This window comes from Schistocerca serialis, chromosome 2 (assembly GCF_023864345.2).
Source record: "Schistocerca serialis cubense isolate TAMUIC-IGC-003099 chromosome 2, iqSchSeri2.2, whole genome shotgun sequence".
NCBI lineage: Eukaryota > Metazoa > Arthropoda > Insecta > Orthoptera > Acrididae > Schistocerca > Schistocerca serialis.
In genome coordinates this window covers 217730385-217746658 of record NC_064639.1, presented here as the reverse complement: position 1 = coordinate 217746658, position 16274 = coordinate 217730385, and the positions used below count along the sequence as shown (strand labels likewise).

The 16274-nt window shown below is 39.5% G+C and overlaps 1 protein-coding gene across 1 annotated transcript in view; it reads left to right on the top strand.

Annotated features, from left to right (window-relative positions):
- Positions 1-3799, top strand: part of LOC126455486 (uncharacterized) — an 89651-nt gene extending 85852 nt beyond the window's left edge. The window contains exon 4 of the mRNA XM_050091238.1: positions 3070-3799. Within this exon, the coding sequence (XP_049947195.1) occupies positions 3070-3213 (144 nt within the window). The 3' untranslated portion in view covers positions 3214-3799. The remainder of the gene's footprint in view (positions 1-3069) is intronic.
- Positions 3800-16274: the final 12475 nt, after the last annotated feature.

Below are 16274 nucleotides of genomic sequence, written 5' to 3'. Positions count from 1 at the left end.
TACTGTCTCGGCAAAAGAAAGAAATGCTTAGGTACAAGCATAATGCGAATAATTCTTAAAAGTTAACAGCCAGCCGATTTAATCTTTGAGGTCAACGCTAAAACAATTCAGACTTGTACGAAAGAATATTCACACTTTATGCAGGATGTTCAACTTAAAAGAGGTCCCATCACGTAGGTTATTCTGCAGGGTGTTTGGAAATTTCTGTTACAAATCTAGCACTTATTGTGGGAATGAGTACATAATATTAGAAACCCATGTTCGGAAACGTACCGTTTCCGTTTCTACAGTGCGCTGTTAACATACGGCAAGACACTGTTAGAACCTTGTCCAATAGCCAGTGCTCAACAGTGACTGGCACAACTTAGGTGCGCAGGCACAAACAACCCTCCCGCTCCATTTGCAGACGTACCAACAATATAGACATGTATTCACCCATCTCAGAACAATATATGCATTTCAACAACAATAATCATTTAACATAAACTACTGAAAGATGGGGCCCAATACTGTGTAGATACAAGTGCGCAACGGAAAATATGTGACTGTAATGAATGAAGACAATGATGAGATCTTTTTTAACCTAGCGTAATGTTAGCGTTTGTGTGGATGGATGCAGAGAAAACCGAGAGGAATAATTCAAGTGCTAGCGAATAGCCTACTCCTCTCGAATGGCCCCAAAGGCCCTGCGATCTTAACGTAGCAGCAATACGACTGGTTATGGAGGTATCTTCCACAGATGGAGTTATCGCAACATTTGACTCGCAGACACTGCCTTGCTCCAGCTTGACAGTATGCGCCGGAAGTGGGCTTCTATTTGGGCAAAACTACTCAGTAACGTTCACAAAAAAAATTTACCATCTTCTTTGTTGATGCTTCTTTGCTGCGCTTCACAACAATGCTTACATCACCTGCAAATAGGACTCAAAAATAATGCAAATGAAATAATAATAATTAAAAGTAATGGGCCAATGATCGAATCCTTTTCGATTCCCATTGTATTTTCTCGCCAGGAAAATGATGTGGCGTCCCTCTTTATCCTTTGACGACTCACACCTGCTGAAATTTTATCGTTTAAGGATTTTATTATGTTGGTCGGTTGGTCGATTTGAGGAAAGGGACCTAACAGCTAGGTCATCGGTCCCATTCGATTAGGGAAGGATGGGGAAGGAAGTCAGCCGTGCTCTTTCAAAGGAACCATCCCGCCATTTGCCCGAAATGATTTACGGAAATCACGGAAAAAATGGTTCAGATGGCTCTAAGCACTATGGGACTTAACATCTGAGGTCACCAGTTACCTAGACTTACAACTACTTAAACCCAACTAACCTAAGAATATCACACACATCCATGCTCGAAGCAGGATTCGAACCTGCGACCGTAGCAACTGCGCGATTCCGGACTGAAGCGCCTAGAACCGCTAGGCCCCAGCGGCCGGCAAATCTGGGAAGACCTAAATCAGAATGACCGGACGCGGGTTTCACCCGTCGTCCTACAGAATGCTAGTCCAGTGTGCTAACCACTGCACCAACTCGCTCGGTTTTTATTATGTACTCACTAAATGCATAAATAGTTGATTCAGTAGAGTGGCCCTTTTGAGATCCAAAATTACTACTCATGTGTTTGACAAAAAAATTGAATAGAAATATTAGCTTTTCCCTACAAAACCACGTGCGCGCACAATAAACCACACAACTGCCTACAAAAATCGAAATAAGAAAACTGCTCAAAACTCCATACACACGCACTGGAAACGCTTTTGCGGATTCTTTGAGGTTTTCATACTAAGAAAATGACTTTGTGTGTCAGTAAGTATCACCAAATTACAGTCCGCAGCTCGTGGTCGTGCGGTAGCGTTCTCGCTTCCCGCGCCCGGGTTCGGTTCCCGGCGGGGTCAGGGATTTTCTCTACCTCGTGATGACTGGGTGTTGTGTGATGTCCTTAGGTTAGTTAGGTTTAAGTAGTTCTAACTTCTAGGGGACTGATGACCATAGATGTTAAGTGCCATAGTGCTCAGAGCCATTTGAACCAAATTACATCAAAAACAAGTGACACAGTCAGAGAGCACTTTCACCCCCGGTGGTGCCCGACTTGCCCGCTATATCCATGAGTTCTGCCACCCAACACTCTAAAATATTTCACCACTCAGGTCAGGCCCACGAGCACAGTGCGCCCATTCGAATTGGTCACCCCTTTCTTCCACTAACAGTACTCCTATAGAAAGTGCTCCCTCCTGTCAGGAGTACTCGAAATATTGGCATTACTGCTGGCAGAATTTTTGAGGTCAGCAGAAAGTCAAGGGAAAATCTCTCACACTTAATCGAGCCTGAAAGATTACAACGTTCATAATAAGTTGAGAGTATCCCCTATAACTCATTCAACGTTGATTTAGGAAAACCAACCAATCCTTTCTAGTCTGGCAGATAGAACCACACTACAATGGGTCGCTGAAATTCCATCGGACGCTCGTCGCCTGTTGTCGCTAGCGGCTAAAGTGACATTTCCGCGGCACAGCCACATATGGGTCACACTTAAAAGTCAATAAAATCCCTGCACCAAATAAAATCTAAATCGGATGACTGCTTCCACAAACCCTTGTCTCAAGAGGCTCTGAAATGATAAGTTACATGATTATCTGAGAGACTGACGCAGATATTTCTTTTAATTTATCTTTCATGTCACAAATAGTCGCGATTTTCAAACTACAGTCCAAGATGTACCACATAAAGTATAGCATTTCCCTTCATCCTATCCTTTAAGAAGATATCGTAATCACTTCTGAGATAAAACAGTGTAATGAGCCCGTCTGTACAGTAATACTGAGTTGCTTAGCTGTAACTTCGAGCTATGTGTTTTTATAGCGGTAAAATGCTGACTCCGCTTCCTACAGGCTCCAAATATTCTACATGTCTACGTAAACATTTTAGTGTGCAACAAACAAACACACTAAATCCACAGTTTTAATTTCTAAGTGCAACACAACAGGGTAATTCCCCAGCATCGCCGTTGCAGACTCCATTGCTACGACTTTGATGGCCACTTGCACTGACACTGTTGTGTTATTCACAGGTTCTGAAGGATGTGTTGATGCAGCTGCTGAGGGATGCTTTGGACATTCACAAGAGCCCCGTAGGGGAGCAGGCCTGGAGCAAGGCCATTGACGTCATGTACAAGGGCATCTTCAAAGGCATGGCAGAGACCAGAGACAAGTGATAGCTGCGCCCTGGAAGGTGTTAGTCCTAATCTTCTGCAGCAGTTGTCTACCCACTGGTATCACTGCCAGACCGATGGCAGCTCTACTGCACATGGTGCACATTCTGTACAAATTGAAAGCTTTAATCTTGTGTCTGGTGTTAGATTGTAGTCAGAAAACAGTGGCTACACTCAGCTACATCATCAAGGGTGATAAAGTAGGATATTCAGCATGATTCATTTAGAGTACTGAAAACTCTGTCCTAAGAATTGTCAGTGTCCACACTGAAATCAACAGGTATTATTTTTTTTTAAGAAAATGTACAATATCAAATATAGTACCATGATAAACAAGTAACTGGAAGGATGATAGCTTATAAGAAACGAACTGATTCAGTTCATTCATTCTGTATCTGTGGGGAAGCCTGGAGAAAAGACGTAGGTAAACAGATAAAAATGTGGTAAATATAAGTCTACCATTATAAAAATACTTTTGGATAAAGGAGACCCTAGTGACACAACGACATGTATTCACACACGCACTGAAATTGTTTTATTTTTATGATGTAATCACGAATGATGAAATAAAAATCTTTTGAAACAATAACATTTAGTATTTTGTTTTAACAAATGTCCGTATCTCATATCAGACTGTTCATGAACTGTCTGCTATAGATTACGCACCTATGTAAAGTAATCGCTTCTTTCTGTGTCTTATAGCTTGCTAACAAAATACATTTATCTTTAAGTTTGCTATAATGTCTTTTGATATTAATAAGATTTTCCGAAATGCGGACTTTTTCATGTCTTATTTGAACAAAAATGGAAAACTAACCAGCCAACTTTATATATTACTGTCTACCTTCTTTCTGTGTATCTAGCTGTCTTTCTTTTCTTTCTTTCTTTCTTTTGCTACTGCCTTTATCCTGCATTGTGCGCAGGTTCGGCAAGGTTAAGTACGGAAGTGGCATGGTTAATTTTAAGGGGTCGCCGGATGCTCTTCCTGCCGCCTCCCCATACCCCCCGGGACGGAAGTAGTGTACCCCAGCTGTCTGCGTCTAGTGTAAATCGTGAAATAGTGTGAATGTGTTTCAAATGTCTGTGAGTCGTGTAACTGAGGCGGGACGTGGGGACCAGTCCAGTATTCACTTAGTAGGATGTGGAAAACCGCCTAAAACCACATCCAGGCTGGCCGGCACACTGGCTGTCGTCGTTAATTGGCCAGGCGGATTCGATCCAGGGCCGGCGCGCCTACCCGAGTCCAGGAAGCAGCGCGTTAGCGCCCTTGGCTACCCTGGCGGGTTGTATCTAGCTGTCTATTCTTTACATGTATAAATTGAAGTCCCCTGCTCACTTTTGTCTGTGTGTTTGGGCTAATCTCAGAAACTACTGTAGTGATTTCGATGCGGTTTTCACTTATAGGTTGACTTCTTTATCAGGAAGGTTTGTTTGTATAATTTATAAATATTTTGTAAAAATTAGTTAGTTTAAACTGAATTATACTCCCGTTGCAGTGAAAACGATCCCATTGTCATCTAGCAGTGAATGTCAGAAAGTAGGAGCATAGCTCCGTGCAGCACCATGCAACCACCACCAAACTGACAAGTCAGAGTGAGCAAACGCTCCTCTTACATTGATGTACCAACAACGGGAGGAATGTGTTCGGCGTGATGCAGCCCTTTTACGTCCTCATAAACACTGGTCCATTCATGAACTTTTTAAAGAAGTAAGCAGACATGGGCGAGATCTTCTCGACACCTTACAAATAGAGAATGGGATGGGAGTCAGAAATTTCTTGCAGATGATTACAGAAAACTTCGAAAGATTGCAACAGATGGTGGGGGGGGGGGGGATGCATAAAAAAAGAAAACGACAGTTACAGACTGTCAATTTCTGCTTTCCTCAGAGTAATGATCCCAATTTGCACTTATAATTCACTGCACACGCTTCGAACAACAGGCAGTGAGGTACTTAACTTCCAAGCATTTTATGCAATCATTTGAGAATGACTGAATAGTGAAAAAATATTCGAATCCGGAATCTATGACTTTTACTTTTCTCTACGAAAAGTAAAAAATTTTCCAAGGGATGCGACTTTGGTAGGTTTACATTCAAAACGTTCTTTTCAGCAGAGCAGCACGTGATTCAACTTTCAGTTTTTTGCTTCCGTTCATTTAAACCTAGATACGGACAAGCTTCTTTGCGTTGTAATGTGGAAACATATGCCATGACAAGCCCCTGACAAATAATTGCAGCATTGAGACTCAACAACGAACATTACATACTGAGGTTTACAGGAGAAGTACTATCACGTGCTACACATCTAGATTAAGTGCATTATTCTTGAAAGATTAAAACATACTACATACTGTACTGATGTCCCGGTATGTACAACTGATTATGTCACAAGATCCGATGATGACAGCATAGACCTGTCTTAATTGGTCATTCTAGTAAACATAGTAATAAAAAGAATTGCTAGCGATGTTGGCTATCTTCAGTCTTCAAGAATAATGTGACGTTCAGATTGCCCCCAAACTGAAGCAACGTCAAGCATATACAGATTAGGTGCGCCTTCTCTTTTTTTATTTTGTTTTATTTGTGGCCTTTAAACACAATCTTCTCCCACCAGCATACGGTACATGACATGCTGCAAATTAATACACGTGTCCAGTATTACACACACACACATGCACACCACCACCACCACCACCGCCACCACCACCACCAGTACCACCACCTCCACCACCACTGCCACCATCACCACCACCACCATACACATGATCCACATGGAATACGTTGGTTATAAACATATTCATTAAATCATATAACGAATAACCTGGCTGAACTAAAATCAATTAAAGACCCTAACAAACGACCCTGTCTGTATAGGGATTCTGATACGGTTTCCACTAACACATAAGCTGACTGAAGGGGAAAATTTGTTTATGTAATCTATTATTCAATCTGTATATTGAGCAAGCAGTGAAGGAAACAAAAGAAAAATTCGGAGTCGGTGTTAAAATCCATGGAGAAGAAATAAAAACTTTGAGGTTTGACGATGACATTGTAATACTGTCAGAGACAACAAAGGACTTGGAAGAGCAGTTGAACGGAATGGACAATGTCTTGAAAGGAGGATATAAGATGAACATCAACAAAAGCAAAACGAGGATAACGGAATGTAGTCGAATTAAGTCGGGTGATGCTGAGGGTATTAGATCAGGAAATGAGACACTTAAAGTAGTAAAGGAGTTTTGCTATTTGGGGAGCAAAATAACTGATGATGCTCAAAGTACAGAGGATATAAAATGTAGACTGGCAATGGCAACGAAAGCGTTTCTGGAGAAGAGAAATTTGTTAACATCGAGTATAAATTTAAGTGTCAGGAAATGGTTTCTGAAAGTATTTGTATGGAGTGTAGCCACGTATGGAAGGGAAACTTGGACGATAAATAGTTTGGACAAGAAGAGAATAGAAGCTTTTGAAATGTGGTGCTACAGAAGAATGCTGAAGATTAGATGGGTAGACCACGTAACTAATGAGGAGGTATTGAACAGAATTGGGGGGAAGAAGAGTTTGTAGCACAACTTGACTAGAAGAAGGGATCGGTTGGTAGGACATGTTCTGAGGCATCAAGGGATCACCAATTTAGTATTGGAGAGCAGCGTGGAGGGTAAAAATTGTAGGGGAAGACCAAGAGATGAATACACCAAGCAGATTCAGAAGGATGTAGGTTGCAGTAGGTACTGGGAGTTGAAGAAGCTTGCACAGGATAGAGTAGCATGGAGAGCTGCATCAAACCAGTCTCAGTGTGGAAGATCACAACAACAACAATGTATTTCCACTATGCCAGACAAGTCATCCAGCCATTGATACCTGGTGCAACCTGTGCAATGTTGGGGTGGGTCGCTAATTCAGTTACAAATTGTTTTATATTTCTGTCTCACTCTCTCCCTCATCTTCACACAGACATGTTCTCTCTCTCTCTCTCTCTCTTTTTCGCACACACAGAGATACACAAACGCAATCATATTCATGATTCCTTGATACTCAGCATATATGCTGTCAACTGATCCCATCTTTTGGTCAAGCTGAGCCATGCAGATCCTTTTTGACTTTGGTCTTACATAGTATGAAGATGCAATAATGTAATTTTCTGTCCACATGTTTTTATGCCTTGTATAGTTGACCATTAGGAATACAGCGTGGTACAACTGTTCCAATTTGTTTCCTGTTCGCGTTTGTTGAGACTATAGCACATTTTCTTCCTTATTGCCAGTCCATTATGTGTAATAATTTGCTTATAAAGTGACTGTCAGTTCTTGTTGTTAGTTTATTGGTTCCACGTTCTGTATAGTACACCTTACAAAAATATAAAACATGTCTCTTGCTTGCATCTGTAATAATGTTTTTCCAGAATTTGTATGGGCAGTGACACCTACAAGTTTATTCCTAAAATCACTTTTATTACCTGTTCATATGTTTAATGCCTCAGGAAGGTGATGAAATGTTTTACTGAGTAAAGATAAGTGAATTTAAACATTTAAGAATATCTACAAGAAATTATATGATGTATACTACAAGTTATTATATATAGATGCATAAAAATATTACAGACCTTAGTGCTTATTCACTGACTTTTTGACATTTGCTATTCATGTAGACTATGAGGCAGAAATGTATGTACCATCTTTATTTTAACTACATGCTAATCCATTTTATGATTTTTACCAGATTATTTTCTTTTATTTCTCATTCTTTGTCTTCGTATATCTTCCGGTAACTTGTTTAAGAGTTTGATCACTAACAAAAATAAATGTTGCTTGTTTAGCAAGATGAAAGGTCGGTTATACTTAAGAAGAACAAGAGTGTACATGATATTAAACTAGGTGAAGATCAGAGCTTTCCTGTTTTCATTTTAAGAGAAGTATTGATACCTAAAATTCCTAAATAGCTGCCTTGTTAGTCTGTTTCACTATTCTGTATTGTTTCCTTATCTTGTAACTTGGTATTTTTCTTCTTTTGTGATTCATGGTCTTTTTGCATTCTAAATGTACCACAGTTTTTTGTTTAGTCCAAAAATCTGCTTTTGTAAGTGATGTATGAAGATGCAATAATGTAATTTTCTGTCCACAAAATTTTTATCCCTTGTATAATTGACCATTAGGAACACAGCATGGTATAACTGTTCCAATTTACTTCCTGTTCACGTTTGTTTGAGACTACAGCTCATTTTCTTCCTTGCTACCGGTCCTTTATGTGTAATAATTTGCTTATAAAGTGACTGTCAGTTCTCATGTTAGTTTATTGGTTCCATGTTCTGTATAGTACATCTTACAAAAATGTAAAACATGTCTCTTGCTCACAACTGTAGTAATGTTTTCCGAGTATTTGTATGGACAGTGACACCTATGAGTTTATTTCTGAAATCTTGCTAAAAGTGTTCGAAGCATGAACTTTCTGCCTCATAGTCATGTCGAGGTAGATTGTGAGCGACAGTGTCTCAAGGAGACTTGCAGCCTTCATTCAAATCTAACTGAAATACTTAACTGTGTTTTCTGAGCCATAATATAACTTTAAACTGATATGGGATAGGGTTTGATTCTCTTTACTGTGAAATTCCACACTTCTATTTAATGACCAGGAATATTTTAGTCAGGAACATGTTCACACACATTGCACCTTGCGTGACTTATTTAGCAGAGATTTATTTAACAATGATTCTGGCAGAAGCTGCGTCATTTCTTTCAGACCAATGTGCAACAAAGGGTTCCATTGCAGCTAGTGACAGAGCAGAGCTGAGATTCGTTATCCAGGTTGCGCAGGTAAGGATTATCATCAGGGCTGTGAAAAACCTTGTTCAGCGGGTTTAAGGAACAGTGAACATTTACACGTCTCTACATACATTCATATTAGTATCAGTAAGCGCACATGGTGGTTCTGTTCGTCAGTCTATATCAAAGTTCTTGAATGTTGAAAAGTTATCAATCACGGATGCTAGTACAAACTTGGTATTGTATTATTGGCTTTACAAAACTTCTTTACCATTCTACATTCAGAGCGCTGCATAGGCGTGTGTTCATATTGAGTCAGCTGTACATTCTACGTCCATGTCACAGTATGCAGGCTACACAGCTTAAAGATTACACAGTAGTCACATCTACAACTTTCATTCTAAATTTCGAAAACATTACACAATTAGAAATGTAAAGCATAAACGATACACATATGTCGCGATATACAGTCTACACAGCAATTGCAGTGAGATTTATTATTACTCTTGAAGAATCAGGTTTGCCAAGATCGCTCGCAATTCTTTTTATTACTGGGCCGGTTTTGGCAGATCTACGCTGTCGTCATCGGATCTGAAAGACTCAAAAAAAAATCGAAGTAAATGTGGCTCAGATGTATACTATTTCATGTACCACTGCGTTCACTGATTCAACATTGGAACGCACCTTGTAATATTATTAGATGCACATCACATAGTGTAATAAAAAATGATAGGGAACATCAGTATATTACAAATAAAATAACACATTATTAAAATGTACAATATGTTGTTCTGATGATCCAGAGTACACGTATCACCTGACACCACAATGGCGACTTAGGTAGCATAATATTTTCACAGATAAGTAAGTATATAGTTGTTTACACAGTCGTGTCCGATATTCGATAAATTTCGATACATGTCTCACACTGCATTTGTCTTCTCTTCAGTCTCATTAAAGTTATTAAGACAATTTACGTGTCAGTTAAAACCACAGATTTAAAATAACACTATACGTTGAAGATATACAATGTACATTTTTAAAGTAAAATTTGCAATGAAATATACTTTCTTATCCATTACACGTAAATCTATAATATACAGTCATTATTTAAAAAATAAGTTACAATTAACCCAGTTCACATTATTCTTCAACACAGAGCCATATCAAAAGTCCTGACATAAAAGGATCATCAAGGTAACAATATGCAAGACAAATATAGTACATAGCCATGGGCCATAAGAAATCACTCCCTGAAATACTATCAAGTTCGAGTAATTGTTTTATACACGCCATATTAAATGAACTACACTAAGTCGTAAGCGCAAGTGATGCAGTGCTCTTGGTCTAACTACAGCGCGTTTATTACAGAATTATTGGTTAACGTAGCAATATAACTGCATAGCGGATTTTTGAAAAATACTGTGAAACTCGTGGTATAGTTCCCGAGCTTTTCATGCGAACATACTGTAAGGGGTCCATAGGCCCTTACTATAACTTTGCACTCGGCACAGGTCGATAGGGCGAACAATCGATTGAGACGTGTTGCGAGAGCGAGTGTCGGGATGCGCCAGTGGTTGGTGGGAATGGGGTGTGTGGAGGCCATTATTGGAGTACAGGATTTTTAACCGAGAAGGGTGTCACCATCGCCGCGGTTAGACCCCAAAACAATAAATTAATACCGGGAAAGTGATGAAGTATCTTTATAAAAGTGATCAGTGACGTTACTAGTGCCGATATTTAGTTTCGCGTCTACCGCGCCGGCCTAACCTTCGATTGCAATGTTGGATGCAGTGATGGATTAGCGTGTGACGACAATGGTAAATGAAGAAAGCCTGTGCTGAGATTACCCGTAATTAGATATGTGTGACGAAGGCAGTGGCTGTCTCCTTTCTGTGTTTTGAGAAGAATATAAGGTCGTAATTAGTAAAACTGTGTTGGTGTTCCTTATTACCATACATTCGGTATTATAGCATTGAACAGAACGAACTGGAAAGTAACAACTTCCGTAGCAGTCAATTCCGATTACCAGCCCCATTAGGTTCACGGTCATGTTAATAATAAATATTGGGCTGGTATTCGATCAGATCAGGTCGGGATAAAAAACGGAGATGTTACAATACACACCCCTTTATGACAAAATCTGACGTGAATTGTGTAATTAAAAGCTTATGTATGCTTGATTGCTCATGGTTTATACTTTCTAGTTTTAGTTTAAGCAGACTTTTTTGGTGCCAAATGCCGATATTTGTCACATAATAACTTCTTAAGACATAAATCAAATTTCTATATGTAATTGATGCGGTGATCGATGTTTATTACAGTACCTTAGATTTTATTCAAGTAAATACAACAATAAATACATCAGGATAGGCATAAATGTGACCGCAAAGAGTTAAAGATTACATTAAAAAGGAGTAGTACTAACGGCAATATTTCACGCATCATAACAACTTGATCTGTGAATGAAAAATCTTTATGTAACAGATGCGATGTAGGATTTTTATGCTTACTGTAGAACTTGAGATTGAGTAAATGCATCATAGCAGACAGATGAGTTACAGTATGTAATTCTTTTTTTACTCGATTATATTCTTAATCTTCCTTGCATGATGTGTTGTTCTTTAGTGGATACAGGAGCGAGGAACAGATGCTGTTCATGAACAAAGAATTCAGATTTATTATACATCTAATATCAAATAGTAAAAATAATACATAACTTTGTTGCAGTAGTTGCAGCGTCAGTCGCTAACAGTAGCTTTGAATGTTGAAACATACACATATACCGCAGATATACAAATCAGTCAGTCTTCAGTACAATAAGTAAGTAGTAAATCACGAGCCCTGGACACCACGACAGTCTGTAAATGTTCAACTGGCAAACACAAAATAAAGGGCTCAGTGCATGAATGTTCGAACCTCATTACTCTCCTGCTGCAGCTCCAGAGAGGGGACACTTGCATCTCGTCGGCAGCGGCGTAATCGTTCGTGGCAGCGCAACTTGCCGCCGTGACGACTGCAGGAAACACGCCGGCGCAACTGGCGGCACACTTACACGAAGGCGCGACCGACCGGATAGCGGCCGAAACCGCAATAATACGTAGAACGAAATTCATATCATGTATAAAGATGATGTGGTGCTACGTGAGAGCGTGTCTATCAAGAGCAACTCGACTTAAAATTTTTCGTAAGAGGATGCGTATGCTCTCATGAAAAGGTTGGGAATTATGCTACGATTTCCACAATATTTTTCAATAATCCCCTACGCAGTTACATTGCCACGTTAACCAATAATTCTTCAATAAAAGAGCTGTACTTATATCACGAGCACCGCATCACTTGCGCTTATGATATAGTTTATTTCATTTTATACGGCGCGAAGAATACAATTACGTGAACCTGACAGTATTCCAGGGAGTGATTTTGTATTGTCTGTGGCTATGGCCTACATTTGTCTTGCATATAATCTCCTTGATGAGCTTTCTCTGTCAGGACCTTTGATATGAATAATGTGAATGATGTTTATTATAAACTTTTTTTTAAAAAAAGAGATCTTATTATAAGTTTCCATGTAATGGAATATTGTGTTTCATCGTAAATTGTACTTTAATAAGTACATTGAATACTTTCAAAACATAGTGTTATATTAAAACTGCCATTTAAAATGTTACAAAAATTGTCTTAAAAATAATTTGAATGAAATTGGAGAGAATACGTAATAGCAGTGTGGCATATGTATTGAAATTTATCTAATATCGGGCACGGCTTTGTAAACAACTGTGTACTTACTTATCTGTGAACATATTATACTAGCTAAGTCGCCATTGTGGTGTCAAGTGATTAGTGTATGCTGGGACATCAGCACAACGTGTTACATGTTTTAATTGCGTGTTATTTTATTTGTGACATGCTGGCGTTATCTGCCATTTTTATCACAATTTGACGCAACATCACTATGTGACTTTCAGTGTTGTAACAAGCATGTGCATTTAATAATGTTACAAGGTACGTTCTAACGTCGTTGAATCAGTGTGCATAGTGGTTACAGGAAATCGTATTATGTTTGAGCCAGTTTCACTTGGGATGCTTCTTTTTTTAACTATCAGATCCGATGATGAAATCGTAAATCTCTCGAAACATCTCATAGTAGCAGTCGTAAAAGGAATCTTCCAGAACAATATCACTTACAGATCGTCCACAACGATTGACATAATGCCAAACATATACTCGTACAATAGATGGTCTAGACCTAGAAGGTTACAAGGTGGCTTGCGGAGTGTAGATGTAGATGAAGATGTCCTTTATCAGAATTAAGCAATTCTCGTGTGGAATGGTTGCAGGAACGAGACGCTCGAGATACCACATTTCAAAAGTTGCTCAGAACTGAACATTCCTTGCTGCACGAAGTTAATGCAGTGCTGTACAGTACTCAGGCTACTTTCTTTGCAGGCATCACTTTCTGCCTCAGAGAATACAGTACCGCACAGAGTTTGTTTAAAGACTGGGACCACTGGAGTTTGAACAGAATTTCTATCACATAATTTGGCATGCACTAACTAATAACATACGTGTGGGCATAATGCGGCTGCAAAGCCGGGAAAAAATCGTGTTAACCTTGTTCATTATAGATGAACAGACTGGTATCAGTCATAAACGTCAACACATTTGGAAAGGTTTTAGATATAAAGATAATATATATCATAAAAATTGGTGTACTGAAATTGGAAGACATATTGAGATTAATTGGAAGAACTCTCAGAAAGTGTAGTTCGTTCGTGAACAACGCATTACGCAAAATTCTCGAGCGGATGAATCGTGAACATAGCTTAACAAGTCAATTTAATGAAAGAGGTAAAGAACATTCTTCAGCACCAACAAGGTACTGAACTCTCGTACTTTTTTAATGATAGCATCACAGTTGACGACATGAATGGTCATCCGAAGGGGAAAAGAGCAGCTCATATTGTCCCTGACTGACCATGCTTGAAAGCTGTAAGTTAATAATAAACAATGCCACTCGTGGCACTCAAATAGAAATATTTATCAAATAAGACTTTAAAGTGCAATGTCACCTGACTTATGCCATTTCTACTATATGATTGTTGGAATGAAGAAATTATACTGAGATTCAGAGACCAGTTATTAAATATAAATGACTAATTGCTAACAGCTCCATGCTAAGCAATTTTAATGAGTCCCAACTACGCATTATTAGTAATAAAAAAGTAACCCCAGAATGCTGACTCAGTTCAGTGATTTAAACTCTGTCTGAATAGACCTCGGATGGCCCAACGGTACCGACTGACCGCCGTCTCATCCTCAGCCGACAGGCATCACTGATTGCGAATATTGAGGGTTACGTGGTCACCACACTGCTCTCCCGGCCGTCGTAAGTTTTCGTGACCGAAGCCACTACTTCTCAGTCAAGTAGCTCTTCAATTTACCTCACATGCGCTGAGTGCACCCCACTTGCCAACAGCGCACGGCGTCCCGCACGGTCACCCATCCAAGTGCTAGCCAAGCCCGAGAGCTCTTAACTTCGATACTCTGATTGGAACCGGCATTATCATGTGCAATGCCGTTGGCTTAGTGTTTCAACTGACAACAAAATTTAACAAGACTGACCTTAAATTCTTGAAAGTATTTTTTTTTTTTTCATTTTAAGTGAAAGGACAGCAGCCATTTGGTTTGGCACTGTTACATCACTGTTGCAAAGTGTAGAAAGTGGCTACATCCGTCCAGCATGTCGAACGAAAGTACGTTTTTCATTCGTTCTCCAGCGTATTGCGTTATATCGGCATACAGCCATGATAATGTTGAGATTTCGATAGTAGCCGTCAACTTTATCCAGCCGCAGCGCGGAGAATTTTCTGAAACGCGTGAAGCATTTGGAGCCTCAGTAACCGTCCATTTCAGTCCTCCTACGAAGAAAGAGAGTTTAATTCAAATTAAAATCACGTTTCTGATCGCAGTTTCGTGTTGCTTAGGTAATAATGAGTACACTTATAGTAGTTACGGTCCTATGAATCAATTTACGCATTAAAATTGAAGCGGGAACGTGTGGGTATCGCCGTTTACATGCCATTCGTGCAGTGAGCCGAATTTTCTGTCACACCCAAGCACTTTCTTCAGATTGTAGGCTGTGGTGACGGTGTAGTAACGATAACTAATAAGTAGACTTGCCGAAAACGTACTTATTCTGCCAAATGAGTAAATGAACAAATGACAAAAATGAAATCAGATCGCAATGTCCATTAACCGGCGATCGCGATAATTGTCTTTGGATAAGAGTTCCACGTAGATTAAAACTGAAGAAACCGCAAAAAGGTGGGAATTTAAGGAGATTGGACCTGCATAAACTGACAGAACTAAAAGTTGTAGAAAATTTCAGAGAGAGCATTAGGGAACGATTGGCAAGAGTGGGGAAAATAAATACAGTAGAAGAAGAATGGGTAGCTTTGAGTAATGAAATAGTGAAGGAAGCATAGGATCAACTAGGTAAAAAGATGAGGGCCAGTAGAAATCCGTGGGTAACAGAAGATATATTGAATTTAATTGAAGAAAGGAGAAAATATAAGAATGCAATAAATGAGGCAGGCAAAAAGGAATACAAACGTCTCAAAAATGAGATCGACAGGAAGTACAAAATGGCTAAGCAGTGATGGCTAGAGAACAAATGTAACGATATAGAAGCATAAATCACTAGGATACGATAGATGCTGCCTACAGGAATATTAAAGAGAGCTTTGGAGAAAAGAGAACCACTTGAATGAATATCAAGAGCTCAGATGGAAACCCAGTTCTAAGCAAAGAAGGGAAGTCAGAAAGGTGGAAGGAGTATATAGAGGTTCTATACAAGGGCGATGTACCTGAGGACAATATTACGGAAATGGAAGATGATGCAGAAGAAGATGAAATGGGATATATGACACTGTGTGAAGAGTTTGACAGAGCACTGAAAGACCTAAGTCGAAACAAGGCCCCGGGAGTAGACAACATTCCATTAGAACGACTGATAGCCTTGGGAGAGCCAGCCCTGAGAAAACTCTATCATCTGGTGAGCAAGATGTATGAGACAAGAGAAATACCCCCAGACTTCAAGAAGAATATAATAATTCCAATCCCAAAGAAAGCAGGTGTTGACAGATGTGAAAATTACCGAACTATCAGTTTAATATGTCACGGCTGCAAAATACTAACGCGAATTCTTTCCAGACGAATGGAAAAACTGGTAGAAGCCGACCTCGGGGTAGATCAGTTTGGATTCCGTAGAAATGTTGGGACACGTGAGGCAATACTTACCCT